The 17480-nt window shown below is 34.0% G+C and overlaps 2 protein-coding genes across 3 annotated transcripts in view; one reads left to right on the top strand and one right to left on the bottom strand.

Annotated features, from left to right (window-relative positions):
- Nucleotides 1–10523, top strand: part of LOC120335975 (meiosis regulator and mRNA stability factor 1-like) — a 28250-nt gene extending 17727 nt beyond the window's left edge. For both annotated transcript variants that reach the window (XM_078119481.1, XM_078119483.1), the window contains 14 exons: nt 261–403; nt 561–694; nt 1131–1333; nt 1984–2274; nt 2881–3029; nt 3617–3701; nt 3781–3884; nt 4232–4392; nt 4579–4664; nt 5536–5710; nt 6136–6226; nt 6469–6595; nt 7277–7503; nt 7835–10523. In XM_078119481.1, coding sequence (XP_077975607.1) covers nt 261–403; nt 561–694; nt 1131–1333; nt 1984–2274; nt 2881–3029; nt 3617–3701; nt 3781–3884; nt 4232–4392; nt 4579–4664; nt 5536–5710; nt 6136–6226; nt 6469–6595; nt 7277–7503; nt 7835–8015 — 2157 coding nt within the window. In that variant the 3' untranslated portion in view covers nt 8016–10523. The remainder of the gene's footprint in view (nt 1–260; nt 404–560; nt 695–1130; nt 1334–1983; nt 2275–2880; nt 3030–3616; nt 3702–3780; nt 3885–4231; nt 4393–4578; nt 4665–5535; nt 5711–6135; nt 6227–6468; nt 6596–7276; nt 7504–7834) is intronic.
- Nucleotides 10524–11677: 1154 nt separating this feature from the next.
- Nucleotides 11678–17384, bottom strand: LOC120336429 (uncharacterized). Its single transcript, XM_039404109.2, has 4 exons — nt 17156–17384; nt 16466–16738; nt 12283–12489; nt 11678–11906 (listed from the first exon to the last, which is right to left on the bottom strand). Exons 1-4 carry the CDS (start codon nt 17327–17329, stop codon nt 11826–11828), a joined length of 735 nt encoding a protein of 244 aa, XP_039260043.2. The 5' UTR covers nt 17330–17384; the 3' UTR covers nt 11678–11825.
- Between the last annotated feature and the right edge of the window lie 96 nt (nt 17385–17480).

Raw genomic sequence — 17480 nt, 5'->3', positions numbered from 1 at the left:
CGGATTTGGCCCGTGGGCCATAGTTTGCCCATGTCAGCTGTAGAGTCACACAGATTCACACTGGTTTTAGAACTATGCGCGTCCTCCTGACGAATTCAAAATTTTTGATTCCGCTCAGACTGGGAAAAAAATATTTTGAATTTGAGTCGATCAAGTCCAAATCTCCTAAAAAGGTACAAAATATGCAGAAGCCATCAAGATATCGAGATGTTGTTTATTATTGCTCGTTCTTTTAATTTGTGTTTTCATCTGCATTCCAGATAATGGGAAGTTTGTCAAACCGAATACTGACGTTGACACATCGAGCTCAAGTGAAAAGATTCACGCAAGAAGTTGTTAAAATCTTAAAATCGACGCCAGATCGAGCTATATTAGTTGCTCAGATGCCTGAACTATATAACAGGTAGATTTTTTTATTCAAGATTTTAACAATGATCTTCGAATGCGCAAACCCAGAGGTGATAAATATAAATCATTAAGTACATGAAAATAGAACAAAGTATTGGCAGTTCGCTACTGGAACACAGTATCTCTTGATAATGGAGTTTTTTGTTGTTTAGGACATTTAATCGAGCTTGGCGTCATCGTGATTATGGAGTTAGTGTTCTATCTGATTTACTTGATGATATTCCAGAAGGTCATATTTGTACAACAGGCGAAGGAGATAATATTGTCTTATCACTGCCAATCAGAGGTAAATATAATTGCTTAATTTCGTACCAGTACCAAAAATTTGTTTTAGTGATTATTTGAGCACCAAATATTTGTAAATAGAAATCGAAGTTTGTGCGCATTTGATTTGATGTTACCAGAACAATCAATAGGTCTGCCACTGCAAAATTTTTTTTATTTTTTTTCGATGTTGCGAACTATATGTTAATGATGTGGAGAAAAGAAGAAAAAGAGTATAATATCTTACATGCTTGCCTTATGTCTAGTATTCTCATAAAAAAGTTTTCTACCTCTAAAAATGTGACTACGATTAGCATACTTATACTTTGTGCTCCCTTGACTTGTTACTCATTGACCTATTAAACACTGAATGGAGAGATTCTCATGTTTTGATTAGTCTTACAAAAGGCTAAAGGTTATATTTAAATCTTTTATATAAATGTTTAAAAAAAATTCAGAGCGAACCCACGAAGAGAAAGAGAGAACAAATCAATTTGCAAGAGAAGTTGTCAAAATATTGCGAACTCGTCCTCATTATTGTATGCCGTTCACTGATTTTGTGCCGACTTATCACAGACAGTTTGGACGACAATGTAAACTTGCTAATTATGGATTTACAAAATTGATAGATTTGTTTGAAGCTTTACCGCATGTTGTGCAGGTAAGTCTGGATACTGAATGTAGAAACTAGCGATATTCAAAATAATTTAGGTATTAGTAATCCGTAATGAAATTCTGGAATGAAAATATGGGTAGAAATCAGAGTACTTGATAAAAGCTTGAATTCGTATTCAACTTCTCAAAAATTTTTTTTTAACTTCATTTTAAGAATATTTGGAATATTTTTTTTTTGGATTCCCGTTATTTAGAATATGGGGGCTTGCGGTTTAGCAATCGGAATAAAGAGATTTATTTACGACATTTTACCAAAATAGCTATAAGTTTATATGTCACACAGTAAATTGGGTGGCAAGTCTATTTTGGTGGCACACAAAAAGCATATACATTATTGAAAACATAGAACCAATCACCCAGACAGTTTGCTGAACATTCACACACAATAAGAAACATGTTACATCGATAATTCGCTAGAAAGAATAGAATCATGTGTCTGAATTGCATCGTTTAAACATGACTTCAGTAAAAAAAATTGAGGAATTCACCTTAACGTTTGGCGGCCAAATAAAAACAAGATGTCGGTGATTTAAAATCTTTGCCTGGAGCGATTCGAATAATTTACTATTCGATTCGATTCAAAATGACCAGCCCTAGTGGCAAGGTCCGTTCACATTTATCCAACTTATTTTTCAGGTTTTAGAAAGGGGGACTGAAAAGCTTATTGCGCTGACCGATACGGAACAACAAAAGATATTGAGCATTCAAATAACCAGTATATTGAGAGCACAAATTCCGCCAGCCTTATCAATGCTTCCAAATCGTTCTACTGATAACAGCCATAAAAATAATCTCGATGGACCTACATTGCCATTAGCTTGCGTTCCAGCTCTATTTCAGCAAAAATATGGATTTCCTCTCGTTCCACAGGATTTTAATGCCGTTGACATTGATGATTTGATGAAAAAATTATCTCATGCGATTAAGGTTTGTGAATTTCAAGTTGTATTGCTTTCTATGTCGAACTATCCCTTTGTCCCTGACACATAAAATATGTCATTCTGATTTTGTTGTGAATACACTTATATACATATCCTTTTTTTGTGTGGAATATAAAGTGTTTGAATCATACTGCATATTTTGGAACAGTTCTCAAACTTTTCAAGCCGCGCCCCTTTTTTAGAATTTACTGAGTTTCGCGCCCCACCTCAAAAATAACTAGCTAACAATAGGCTACAAATTCCATATAGTAGAACAAAAGTATGTTTTATTCAAAAATATGTTGAAAATGCGTGGATGAAACTAAATATATCCAATATAAAGAAATGTAAATATCAAAAATACGGCACGCAAGATCATATTTAACAAATATTTTTAATTAGCTTTACGCCTTCTCAAAAAATTGTCTACGCCTCCCTATTGGGTTGCGCCCCACCGTTTGTGGAGCACTGTTTTAGAAGTATCCGAGCTTGAAATATATGTATGGAAACTTGACTGAGGACTCCGAATTTTATTTGTTTTCCGGCATGCCCATTATATTTTTTTCCCGTAAAATTGTGATGATTTGAGTTATCAAAATTTCATGTCTTTCAGGTTGTTGTCAACAAAGCCGGAGATAAAATGGTGAAACTTGCAGAACGTAAACCAATTCGTCTTCTATCTGCTCAGTTACTTGCATTATTACTTGATCAGACATCAGATCAACTTGATGTTGAACATCTGCACACAATGTATATGGAAAGGTAAGACTGAAGTTTGGTGATCATTACACCTGTGTTATCATAGTTTCTGATTAATATTTATTTTAGACTTCTCTTCTTTATGATTAACTTTTTATCAAGTACACAATATTGATATTTTAGTATTCTGCAATATCATAACATATGAAGGAAACTAATAAAATCGCCAAGCTTTCTTAATTATTTCAATCTGAACTATTATTTATTGGAATTCTAAACTTCATAACTCTGAAGATAATCAAAATTGTTTTCTTTCTGGTAATCAGTAATTGATATATTTATTACCATGCATTCAATATCACACACTCTTAGCCAATCTACTGCGATACTGGTTAGCTTATCAAGCATTGCCCCTATTAATAATATCTGTCAGTTCATTCTGTCAGATCCAAACATAGTCATTTCCTGAAAATGTTTTATGCTATTGTTACTATGACTAACTCAACTCTGTTGGTGAATTATTGCAATTTCTTTGATTTTTTGTTAAAACTATCTTCGTTATTACAGTGATCTATTCATCGTTATATAATTTATATCAATGTTGAATTGTGGATAGGAAATATAAATCTTTTTTTTTTCATCTTGTTCAGATTCAAGGAGAATATCGATCCATCAGAATACGGATTTCTTTTGTTTTCTGACATCATAAGAAAAGCATTACCTGGAGTAGTAAAGGTATTTGTATTCCGGATTTTATCAATTTTTTAAAATTTAATGAACTAATTTAATTTAATCCTTTTTATTTCTATTGCAGATGGATTTGGATGCACCTGAATGCCTTCATTTGAAACCACTTTATAATGAAGCAAGATCTATCAGATCCGTATTACTGAAAAATAATGGAACAATGAATATGGGGTAATGGATTTTTTTCTAGAATTGTGTTTCATGATGAAATCCTTCTCTAAGTTGAATACAAAGTCGTGATAGTACTATATGATCAATTTTGAAAGTAAATATAGTGCAAAGTAGCGTTTCACAATTTTGCCAGTTATATTGTATTTTCACACCTTATATATACTATAACCTTATACTCTTTTACATTAAAAAATTCCAAAAAACTAATTAATAGAATTTTTCCTCGGCAAATCATAAAAAGTAATTGAAATGGAGACAAATCAGGAACTTGAAATGATATTGAAATATGTTAATTTTTACAAATCTTAGTAATCAAACATTAACTTCACTCTTTGGGTTTATTTCAGAGAATTCAATTTTGCATACTTGACAACATTTCAAAGACCAGTTGATTTTGAAAGATATGGATTTCCTACATTTGAATCTCTGCTTCGTGCTTTACCAAACGTTCTTGTTGTCAAAGGATTTGGTGCCAATCGAACATTGACTCTGAGAAATCATATGCAGTGTGAGTTTTCATCTTCATTCTTTGTCTTATAAATTTGCTTTTTCCAAATACAGTTTTTTACACTTATTCGTTCCATTTTCTCGGCATTCAGACACTAATATCAAACATTATGTCACGACTCACGAGCTAGTATAATTCGGAAAGACAGAAATATTTCTGATTCTGACTATTTTTTTTTTATCTTAGTTGGTCCCCTGACAGCAACATCAGTCAGAGGAGATAAATCAAATGAAAAAACTATTTGTGGATCGGCTAGCATGGATGATTTGCAGGTTCGAATTATATTCACCGAATATTTTAACTTAAAGTTTGCTGAACAGCTGGAAAAGTGGGAATTTATTGTTTTTAATAAATCGCAGAAAAAAATTATTTTGTCTTGGAGCAGTTTCCATATATTTTGGGAGAATATTAGTGAAAATTTGGATGACCCAATATGGTATTCTGTAACCATTTGCCTTTGCTATTTGATTGCCTAAATATGGAGCTCGACAATTATGAATTTTGAACATAATTATAGAAAGTTTTTACAGAAATTTCTATCTGTAACTTGAAAACGCCAAATATTGGTTGTAGATATTTTGTTATCCCATAGCAGTGTTTCTCAAACTTTCAAGTGGCCTCCCTGCCCTTTTTTTTAAAAAATACTTAGTTTTGCCTTTAATGCATTTCTCAGTTACTTCATGTAAAATTAATGTAGCAATGGAGAACTGCACCCAGTGAAGGTCTTTACTCATGCCCCTCAGAGGACCACTCAGTGTCTCCCTAGTGCTCAAAGGATCCAGTTTGAGAAACCCTATCCAATATAATTTATTACAGGGGTTCTCAGACACTGGGGCGCGTCCCACAATTTTTTGAGGGGGCATGAAGCTAATTAAAAATAAAGTTATATTTGATCTTGCCAGTCTTATTTTGGACATTTACGTTACATCCACGTATTTCCAACATGTTTTTTGAATAAAGCTTACTTTCGCCTTACTATCTGTTATTTGTAGCCAATTGTTAGCTAATTATTTTTGAAGGTGGGGAGGATACTTGACAAATTCTAAAAAGGGTGCCCGGCCTGAAAAGTCCGAGAACCATTGATTTATTATATTAAATTAGTATCGTATTGCTAATCTTGACTAATGCTTAAACTTTTTTAAGGCAATGGATTCATCTCAGTTCAATTCTGTATCCTCTGCTCCGATTGTATCACAAAATGTGATGAAATTTGCACGGGGTAACAGTAGGAAACATGAGAAGAATTTAGTCAATTCTGCAAGTATGGGAGATTTCAAATCTGAAGAAGAAAATAAAAGAAGAGAGAGAATGGATCCAGGTAAATATCCTATTATTATTAATCACCATGGTGACAATACTGATATTAACATTTTGGTTCGCATTGCAATTGAATTTTATAGTTAATTACAATTAGGAATTATGCAATTGTGGTTATTTAATTTTCCTAATAAAACAACTTATGTTACCCTTTTTTGATAGATTCCTCTTAATGTCTATTTTGAAACTCTTCATTATTCCCTCACTACGCATTATGTTTAGGTATATTTGTTGTTCAATCTTGAATAGCTAATTACCAAGGGATACTCGAGACTTGTATTCCGATTTTTGCACAGTTTAGAGTTTTTATAATGGGTGTATGTACAGTGATATGAATAGCGTTAGTTTTATGTTTCTCAAGATTTTCTCATTTTTTTTTGTATTTATTCGTGATCCTTTTTTGTATGATTCATTCTTTATTTTCAGAGCGGTCAGCTCCAAACTGGCTCCCGTCCACTCGGCCCACTGTTCCACTGTATTCTGGACCTTCTTTCCAATTTCAGTATTCCAAACCAAGGTATGTGATGTAAGTCTTGTAATGTAAGTATCAGGGAAAGTTCAAATTAATTTACCCGGGTTTAATACATTTTTAAACATGGTCTTGCGTTTTTAGCAGATATGAGCAAAATCGAATACAAGTAAACTGAAGTATTCTGATATTAAAACTGATTTTCTCTATCCATGTACTCCATGAAATAGTTTTTTTCATGCAGTGGAAAGTGTTTTTCTTCATGTACAACTCGTTTTAATTTTTTGTAGACTACCTCATCCTATGAACACATTTGCAAAGTCACGTCATTATGAGACAAATTCGTCACCGGTCACGACTTCATCTTCAATGTGTAATTTCATTATTGGAGAATCAAATTCAAACGATACTAGTTCGGTAAGTGAAAACAATAACAGAAAATAGTTCGACTTGAAATTTTGAATCTTTATATTCTAGCAGCGACAGAGCCTTTTTTGTTCTTCCTTTCAATGCAGGGATTACTTTGCTTATAATTTTACTGTTTGAATTGAAGTCAAAGATGGGAATGTCCCATGTATTACAAATAATTTTGGGTGCTCCCGTAGTATGTGAACCAAGATGGCGTAACCCTAACCTGGTACACATACTACGTTCCGGTGTCCGCCATCTTGGTTCACATACTTCCAGAGTACCTATTTTTGCACCCTAGATTCCTGATTACTAATTCTTTTGGCCATGAAAAGATGTAATTTTATGCAATCAATTGTTGCATATTGCACATCTTGTTTGGTGGTATTTTGCATGTTTTCATTTTCTGTGATAAAAAGAATTCTTATATTGCTTACACATCATAGATTTCGGCATGATATGGAATTGATAATGACAATGAATTGGCAAATATTTCATTAAGGATATGGGAATGCCATCAATATCATTTTTTTTTTCAAGTTGATAGGCTCCTGTATATACAAGTATTTTATTTTTCTGAAATTTCTACTTTCTATGTTTTTATCATTTGTTGCGGTATATCTTGAAAAATATGATTCACACTATAACATGAGTAATCATCACAATTTCAATTAAACTTTTATTTTCAAGTCCCAAGAAAACCAGGGTACCCCAGTTCGACGAGGTGTAAGTGTCAGTGTAATCACTCTTCCGAATGGCAGCACACCCATTGCATCAACATCTTCATGTAGTTCTGAGTCAACTCCTAAGAGTTGTCGATCATCTGAATCATCTGTGGAATATTCAGAGGATGGAATTTGTTCATCAGATGAAAGTTATCCATCGCAAAATGCTATTTTAAACAATGATTTTCCGAAGTAAGTGTTTGACTTTTAGAATTGAATTATATTATTTGTAGGTGAAAAAAATGGTGGGAGCCAGCATTGCCTTTTTTATATCTTGCTGTTGGTATTTGTTGGTGATTAGTTCCATAATTATGCATTGAGTGTAGAGATCAAATACACTAAAATTACTAATTTTGAATCATTTTCAGTCAAAAAAGTAATTTGGGAAATTCTTTTGTTCAGGAACGATGTAATAAGTATAGCAATATAGTTTTAAGTAATGACAGACACTTTTTATGAGATTGTATTAAGCATTATCATTAATTTACAAGTGAATTATACTGCGTTACATTCCATTTTTCAGATTGAATAACAATGGCATTTCCAGTTTACCAAATTCACCGTTTGGGAGAATAACTGCGACTGCGTATGTTGGTCCTCTACCTTCTATGAGAAGTAATCATCATCGACATACAGGTTCAGATCACGGCAGTCCTGGACAACTTCAACTTGCAGCATCTTTCCCCACACTTTCACAAACGTAAGACAATATCATGGAGATTCGGTGCATTTGTTTCAAATTATGTACGGAATACACCATATATAACAAGTTTTTTTATGAAATATCATGTGTAGATCATTTTCAAACTCTTGCACTGGAAAAAGAGTGTCTTCGCGGGTTGGTGGTCTCTAGTTGGTTTACATTTTCCATAACTATAAATTTGATTTCAAATTTCAACCACCTGCCAGCCTGATTATTTTGGAAATCATTTTTGATGACCCAGAAATTTATTGTGGTCATGGTCATTGGTCAGATTCTGTATTTTTTGTAATAAATGATGTTTTTTGAAGACTCTTAATTTCTCTGTGACTTCTGAAGTATTTGCAACATATATTATTTGAATTTGAATCACACGCATGGCAGAATTTCGAATTATTTCAATATTGACATCTTTCTGGAGAGTTTGTGATCAGAAAGAAAATTTCACGTATAGATCAGAATCACAAAAATCTTAGTTTTTAGAAATTGTAAAAATTTTGGAGCAAGTGAGTGTATGGGAGTTTCCACTTTTTTCAATGCAAATTTTGCTGTTTTCCACAAGTATTGTGCCTAGCACATATTTTTTATCAGAAACAATCTTCCAGGTGATCCAATGTGATATTGGATTGCATTTTTAGGAAGAAGTGTTGAATAACTTGTTAATTATATTAAATTTTCAATTTTTTTCTATGCTTGCTTTGCTATACAAATCTGCCACATTCCATTTTGTGCACTTTTTCCTACTTTGGTGTTGGTTAAAAATTTATTTTATTTATTCTGAGGTGTAGGTATGTGGGAATTGGTGTTTACATTTGTTTTTCAAATCATTTTCTAATTTACTGTGTCAAGAAATCATCATCTTTTCATTTAAATCGTAAAATAATTATATGTATTTTAAAAAAATATTCCAAGAAATGTATTTCACACTTCTGATATAATTGACATAATGTAGTAATATTTTATCTCCTATGATGTGTATTTTTTACTCAAAACTTTGTTCATCCGCAACAATTTGGTTCATTCTAAATTTGAAACCAATGTTATCTCTTGCCCAATGTACCTAGTCAGTTTTTGAATTAAATGTTGAAAAATATTTATGTCAACATGGAAAATAGACTTCAATTAACCAATTAACCAAGATTAACTTAAGCATCATTGCTGTTCTAAACATCTATTGTTCTACTGTTGCTCAAGCATGAACAAGGTGACAATTTGCTCACTTTTTCAGGAGCGAATATATTACATTGCTGCTGTTTTGTAACTTTTTCTATATTTCCACTCTGTTCCTGTGTCACTTTTTATAAATGTATCCTTCATAGATTCAAATAATCTGTGCATGTTGTATGATCGAGCAAGTTATATCATTGCTAGTAACCTCAATACACAAAAGCCAGGTTAGAGCTTTTTCAATTTTTTCAATAATTTTTTGTTATGCAAAAAAATCTGGACATACGCTGTTAAATTGTTGACAGCTATGTATCTTCCTGGAAAATTTTTCATGCTGTTGTTCCAAGCATAGCTTTTATTTCGTAGGGAACTACTGGGTTTTCGAAGGGATATTTTCAGTTTGACATTATTCTTAATCATCATACCCTTAAAACTTAATTTGCTATTAAAATATGTCTCTTGTATGAGTCACTGGAAATGATGTTGTTTTAGGGTAATATTTTGAATCTGTATTTTCTTATTTTAAAATCAAATTTGGACTTTTTCCAATTTGTTTGGAAATTGAAGAGATTTTGTATTCAAGAAATGTGACAATTTTTCATGATTATTGCTCTAAATTTTTTGTCTGTATGAATATGAGAGTGCTGTACTTGCGTGGCTGTTTTTTACTATTCAAGCTATTTATTTTTCTTCTTCCATTAGCATGGTGTTCACACTTTGAATTTTATTATTTTCTTTTTTCTTCAATATTTTGATAAAATCAGTAACTACTTTTTTTCATCAGTGAAAGATTATCTTACAAGATCAAGCTGATATCATATATAACTCCTGTATGCCAGGCATGGCGCATAGATAGGGCAGGCTTGTCTCCTTCACCCTGTGTATGTGTATGAGATTCAGAATTTTGTATCTGGATGAATATGTTTGAATCATGGTACTATATTTGCGTAATCATCTTTGCAGATTTGTCAGAAAAGTTTTTGTAGTTGATCAAATATACCCCCTTTTTCCAAGTCTACTTTTTCTCCATATCATTTATACTGAAATTCTCTATTTTTGTCGACATATTGTAGCAACTTTTTTGATCTAAATATCTTCTTCACTTCTTTGTTTCGTGTTTTATTGAGTAAGAATTTGTCAGAATCGTATTTTTAAGGCGAAAATGTACTTATGTACAACAACTTCGAGCTTTTTGCATTATTTGATTACAATCTCTCACGCTTCAGTGCTCGATCAAGCATGTTTGATTCTGCCAGCTTTTCTTTCGTGCTTGGTCGATCGAGTGTGACCTGAAGCGTTGTTGTTAAACTGAATTATCGCAAAAGAAAAACCATCAAATTAAGAACATGTGTTTTATTGTGGTCTAGGGTGGATTTTGGTATTCAAATATCGCATATTCATAAAACAATCGGGTGCTAGACGATTCATGGACTCATCGCCGTAGCAAGGTCGTCGGGAATTGGAAATTGCCACTCATTGGATTTAAGAAAAATGATCGGGCTAAAACTCCAATGAAAATGTGCTAGGCTCGTGTGTGGAGCCATTCTAGTTGGGAATTTTTATTGGTTATATCAAATCCTGGGATATGTAAAGCTAAAAACAAGCAAGTTAATCTTAGTCTTCTGACGGCTGTTGTCGAGGTGATTCTTCGATCAGAATTTGATTGCGCGATTGCACAATCCGAATTTGATGATTACTAAAACGGTTGTAATCCGAAAACGGTACGCTGTGAGAAAATTACATCTCCGATTGCGTGGTAGCAATCAGCTCGTCAGTCTGAGCAGCTCCGCTTGAATTCGTAAGAACTTTGCATTCAATATCGATTGTGTTTTGATTTCAGACTTGCTATCGGTGTAGTCGGATCCAGGGGAATTTCGGTCCCGACATATTGAAAATTTAACTTCCGACTCCGCATGTCAAAATGTTGACTGCTTAAACATTGATGCTTGTAAGTGTTCATCTCAGCTACTCTCATTCGCAATTTTCAATCTGACCCATGACTTCATATGGGTTCATGTTTGACATAGTTTTCATAACAGTTCAGAGTACGATGGAACTCTTCTCCGCCTCAACAGCTTCGGCTCACCGAAATTTTGTTATCCGTAAGTTCCAGTAACGATTACAGGCGAGTTTTTGAGACACAAAGTGGATCTATGGATCGTTTTGTTAGTATTATTGTTTGTAGTTAGTATTCTTCTTGTTGTTGCGAAAAAATTCACCTTTCTCTTCAGCTACTGGACCAATTTTCAGTGGTTAAGGATTGCTGTTGTCGTTAGAAGGCCATTACTATACTTATTTAAAAAAAAATTTGCGATCTGTGGGATTCGTTTTTTACTTTGAACTGTAAAAGATTTAATAAATACTACTTCGTTCTGGCTTTTGTGTCAGCACATTTGAGCATTGCCTTGTTTAAGTAAGGAGTAGCTCAGAGTCGTGAGTCGTATAAAAATGCTTTATTCTAGACTAGTACTGAACAAACCTCAAAGTTAAAACTCATAATCACATAGTTTATATGTATTAGCAGCATCTTGAATTATTATGTATTTTGTCATGTTAATGCTAATGATTAATAGTTAGAATTAAAAAAATGGCTTCTGAACACTGATCAAAATCCACTACAAAATAAATCTTCGCCATCTTCATGTTCTCAGTTCTGGCCTTGGCACTGGTTTTTGGTGATCTTGAGTGCATTGATTTTTCCTACCAGAATGATTTGACATGTCTCCTTCTGTAAATATTGTTAATACAAATATGAAGTAAACCAGTTTACATTCCCATCGTGTGCTATTTTCTTTGTTATTACGCTTGGTTTGCCACTAGATCTTTATTTCCGATTGTTAAGTTAATAAAAACGAAAGCGAACTAAACATGTATAGTCCACTAGTAAAACCAGGTCGCGATGTAGTTATCAACTGAGAAAGTTTTGCCAGTTAGTGAGCTGAATAACAAATGGTCATGTCCATTGTCTGCTTATAGCGCTTATGATATGATTTTCAGCCATTAGTTAACCAATTTGTTTGATTGAGAGTCATGGATTTGGCTTAGAGAATGTATATTTAATAAAGATAGGAAAAACTAGCTTCTGATTTTGCCATCACACTCACCACGTGGTCTTGTTTTGCCTTCATCTCTACTTTGTATTTCATTCCATCTTGTACTTCCATCTTTTTGCACGATGATATCGATGCACCTTCGAAATGACCTTGTTTGAAATTGCCCATATCCATTCCAAGTGGATCCGGCATATCAAATTCATCGTTTGTTTCGTCAACTTGTTTATTTAAGTCGTGCACAATTTCCCTGAGCAAGCTCTAAAAAAAATTACAGCCGAAGCCCAAATAAAGCAGCCTAAACAACATGCATTATTTTGAATGCAAGAAAGAACAAACTAAGAACTACTTTAAAATTATGATCAGGGCTTTGGAACCGGGAAATCAAGAATAGACTCCGACTTGAGGTATAAAAATTGACTCCCTTTCTAGATCCGAAATCCGAAAAAATCAAATTTTGATTGACAAGTCCATTGCCTCTGATATGAACGCTTAGTTAAAATAACACTGTGCAACAAATTTGAAGTGAAAAAAAAGTACAAGATATATAAGACCTGTCTCGGTGTAAGAAAAGTATGTTGATTCCAAATCTGACATTTATTTCTCTGGATTAGGTACCATTTTCATGTATTTTATTAATATTTATTTTGAAAAAAAAAAACCGAATTCACCAGTTTAAACAACATTTGTACTCTTAACCCTCTTGTGTAGAGTGGCAGCATCCTTTTTTAAATTCCAGCAGTAGTCTGCCAACATGCCAGTGTTCCATTTTCCTTTAAAACGTTTCTCTATTATTGAAATATCCTGATGGAATCTTTCGCCATGTTCATCACTCACATTGCCAAGATTCGCAGCAAAAAAATCCAAATGAGAGTGGAGCACATGAACTTTTAGAGACATGTTACATCCAATATCATGAAAATGACGCATTAGATCATTCACAACTTGCACATAGTCTTCTGAACGATGTTTTCTCAGGAAGTTATCACAAACTTTCTTGAATGACTCAAAGGCACATTTTTCTTTTCTCGTGAGATGTGTGTCAAAAGTTTCATCAAGAACAATTTTTCGAATTTGGGGACCTATGAAGATACCTTCTTTTATTTTAGCTCGGCTTAAGGAAGGAAACTTTTCTGCAAGATATGCAAATGCAAAGGAATCCTTGTCCAGTGCTTTCACAAACTGCTTGAACAAACCGAGTTTAATATGCAAAGGTGGTAAATGGATTCTATCACTTTGCAGAAGTGGTTTGTGTTTGATGTTATGTTTTCCTTGCTCAATTTCATCTCTAGCGGGCCAGTGCTTGCGTACATAGTGTTCAACTCTTGCTCTAGAGTCCCATAAGCACAAGAAGCAACAAAATTTAGTATAGCCTGACTGAAGGCCAGTGAGCATGGCTATAACCCTGAAATCTGCACAAACATGCCATTTATAGACGTTATACTGTATGCTTGTTAAAATTGTTTTTAATTTTCATATGATTCTTTCATAGTTGTGCTGTAAGCTGTAGGAACAGATGGCAGGGTGTTACCATTGTGGAGCAAAACAGCTTTTATGCTTTCTTTGGATGCGTCTAAGAAAAGTCGCCAGTTGGTGTTATCATATGGTATTTCCAGTTGTTCAAAAAGTCCAACAATGTCATTGCAGAAGCATAAATCATCTGCCAGAGTGAAATAAACATGCAAGTTTTGTGCACGTTTTCTGTATAATGTTATTTTCACCCCTTTTCCAAGAAGATTTCGTTCTTTAGGCCTTGATGCAAGAAGTTCACTTTTGTCTTTGGTTAAATAAAGATCTCTGCATAAGTCATTTAGAGCATCTTGAGAAAATAGTATTGGTTTATCATTGCTTTCTGAATCAGAAAATCCTACTGTTCCATCACTGCAATGTTCATCCCCACTGCTTGAACTCCACATTTCCTGATCAGGGGGTTTTGGTACAGGTAATTCTTTTGAGTGCCCAACTGGGCGTATTGCTGACTGCAAATTTGGGTAAACGATGTGTTTCTTCTTTTTTGCTGTTGTACAGCCGGTATAGTCCTGCTGACAAAAATAGCAATCATTAGAATGATCTTTCTGCTCTCGCCAAATCATTGGCACACCAAACTTCATGTGAACATTCTTTTTTGCATACCATGCGCTCAATGTTTTCACACATGTAAGGCAACAGGCATGAGGAGCCCATGATTTGTCTTGGTCTCCTATATGACAATGAAAGTACGCCTTGTACAATTTCTTGATATGGCTGGTAATGCTGCGCCTTTCTTTAGCAAATGTTAATTCGCCATATATGTAGCAGAATTTGCTTGGATCATTTTTGCACTGTCTTGAAGTCATCGTCAAAGCCTATACTATAACCCTTGCCTTCCACTCTAGTACTTATGTTACATCTGCACATCAGGGTAGGTCTTTCCAGTAGTAGCAGTGGGGCCTAGCTATGAGTAGTAATTTGTTGCAAACTGGTAAGTCACATAATTCAATAAACTGAAACTAGAAAAGTATAACATTAAGCATACAAACTTTCTTTTGGTGCTACACTGTTGTAAACTCATTACAGCTAGTTACTACCCTGCCAGTTTAATGTACACAAATTCTACTACAATTCTATTTGAATAAAAAACACCTGATGGACTTTTGGTTGAAACAGGCTGTTGTGTTTTGCAAATAATAAATAATGTACATAATATGTGTATATTAAACTGTGTTTTTCTCTCAAGATTTATAATATAATACACATATTATGTGACCGCAAAGACGGCAGTAACCCATTTTTGACGTTTTTACTGAAATTCACGACTGTGTCAATTTTGCAAAAACTATACCTAATTCAACAAAAAGAAAGCCAGAAACAAATTTTCTAAGTTATTATGTATACAAAAATTGCTGCAGATACCCTGTACTTTTTTTAGTGTTGCACAGTGTAATTAATGGTTTTCGAATGGGATTTCTACCACTATTGAAAGTTCTAAATTCCGACTCCGGAGAATTCAAAATTCAAGAATTCAAAAACGATTCCGGCAGTGACTGCAGTGAAAATATGCCAAACTCCACAACTCTGATTAAATCTGTTCTAAAATGGTTTTTACTCCTGGAGGAAGGCATCGAAAAAAAATTTGGTAGTTTACACTTACAATTTAAAACATAAAAGCAGATTCAGTTATATTTGTCTTCTTGTTTTTCATTTTATGGTACTATTAAAACAGTATTGAAATAATGTGAAGTAAATTCACAGCGAATGAACTGCATTTTTAACGTAATGGTGCAAAGCAATATATGCCACATACCAAAGTGCTTGCGATATTTTTTTTTTTATATATATCTATGTTTTAGGATGTTCGGGTGAATGTCAACCGCAGTACCTTACATATGAAATCGTCGATTAAAAATACAACATATAAAGCAAGTTCAATCTTAATATATATATATATATATGTATCCTCAATTATTATATGTGGATGAGAAAAAATGTGGGTTTATTCATTTATAAAATGATTATATTTTAACTTATGACGGTCATGATTTTCATCAGAAGATGGGCAATGTATTCTAAAACAGTATTTTAAATCAATTTATAATGTTGTTGGATCCTGTCGCAAGCATTGCTATTACTCCAACAGGCTCGCTTCAGTCAACTGTATTCAGTGGTGGGATTCAAATATTTCAAGGACGGGCTCTTTTTTATATGGAACTCACTAACAATTGGTTCTATCGTTTCAGAAACTATACGCATGTCACCGCGTAAGCTGCATTAACATAGCACGCTTTAGAATATTTAGATAAATCTAAAACTTTTGAAACGCCAAATATAACGCTATCCGACATCTGCGGTCGTCGGTTCCCGTACATTTGAACCCACGTACATTTGAACCCACGACAATTGCACCTGCATACTATTGCACCTATGGAAATTTTTTTTGTTTTGCGGATATTTGAACCCATACTAACCTAACCCACGGGTTTTTGAACCCGCGGATATACACATGGGTTCAAATGTACGTGGGTTCAAATGTATGGTCACCGCGGTCGTCTAACGTCTAAAACAAAAACGGGTTCGCTGATACCGCAACATTCCAAGAACGGGTTCGTGGATATCGCTACATTCCAAAAGTATATCATATTTATTATGCTGTCCATTGAGTATATCATGCTGTAATGAATTGAAATCGCAATAAAAGAAGGATTCGTCGATTTGGGAGGAAGCAAGCAGCAGAACTCTTTTTTTTCTATTTTAAACTCACCGCTCTGTCTTCACTCGAGCAATCATCATATTGGGAATCATCATCGTCGTCAGCCTCCCCGTCATCAAGAGGAATGTCATCCCTTTCGTACACGAAAGGATCTGAATCGTCGATTCCCTCCTCAGGCTCGTCAATCTCTTCTGGTTCATAACACTCGTAATAAGGTACTGATTTGGTGTCTTCCACATACACGGCATCGCATATCTTATTTCCATCTATTGGAGATGCCACTTCAAATGTGAGAAAGAATCGGGAACCATCCCCGAGCTTTGCCTAAATGAAAGATTTGATCAGGTTAATATAAAACCAGGATATACTCGCGAAAAATTGAACAAGTTGAACAAAAAAAGGAGTCATTAAGTTTCTATTAGAATTCGAATTGATTTATTTGGTTGGTCATAAAAGGTGGATTATCTCGAAGCGTGTCGCGGGAAATCACCCTTGTAGTCTTTTGTACGAATACCTTTTACATCACTGCTAACTTTAGGACTTAAAAATAATTTGACTTGGACTAAATTCAAGTCATAAACCGCCCGCCGGAGAAGTCTGAAGGTGTAGCCTAGTTTGAAGATTGGTTAGACTTGGGCTACAGTTATCTAAAATATGATTTGACTCGGTTAGTTCTAATTAAATTTATCCTTCAGTAAGCTACCAAGCGAGAAAAACTGACTGTAACGACAGTATATTGACCTCTTTTTCCATTTTCAAAGTGTGCAGGTAAACTAACGGAATTTTCATTTCTTCTTCCATTATGTCAACCACTCGTCTTGATATCAGGTCAACCAGTTCGTCATCCTGTTGATACCAGGAATGTGCGACTCCGCACACAACAACTATACAGGATATTAATAAATTCAATTTCATATCTTCAAGTATATTCTGCGAAACAAATAATCATAATAAATCGAAAAAGGAGTTATGCGGACTGTCATCCACTGTAAACTTTGTTTCAATACGAAGCTTAAAAAAAAATATATATATAAATTACAATACATGCGGCCGAAAAATAGGAATC

Source organism: Styela clava, chromosome 2, assembly GCF_964204865.1.
Source record: "Styela clava chromosome 2, kaStyClav1.hap1.2, whole genome shotgun sequence".
NCBI lineage: Eukaryota > Metazoa > Chordata > Ascidiacea > Stolidobranchia > Styelidae > Styela > Styela clava.
This window is presented reverse-complemented; position numbering and strand designations above follow the sequence as displayed.

Excerpts from the sequence above, each read along its gene's own strand:
- LOC120336429 (XM_039404109.2), bottom strand. The coding sequence starts at position 17,329 with ATGAAATTGAATTTATTAATATCCTGTATAGTTGTTGTGTGCGGAGTC. Across the intron at positions 16,739-17,155 it reads CTTTGAAAATGGAAAAAGAG|GCAAAGCTCGGGGATGGTTC; the intron begins GTCAATATACTG and ends TCTTTCATTTAG. Across the intron at positions 12,490-16,465 it reads GCTCGAGTGAAGACAGAGCG|AGCTTGCTCAGGGAAATTGT; the intron begins GTGAGTTTAAAA and ends AATTTTTTTTAG.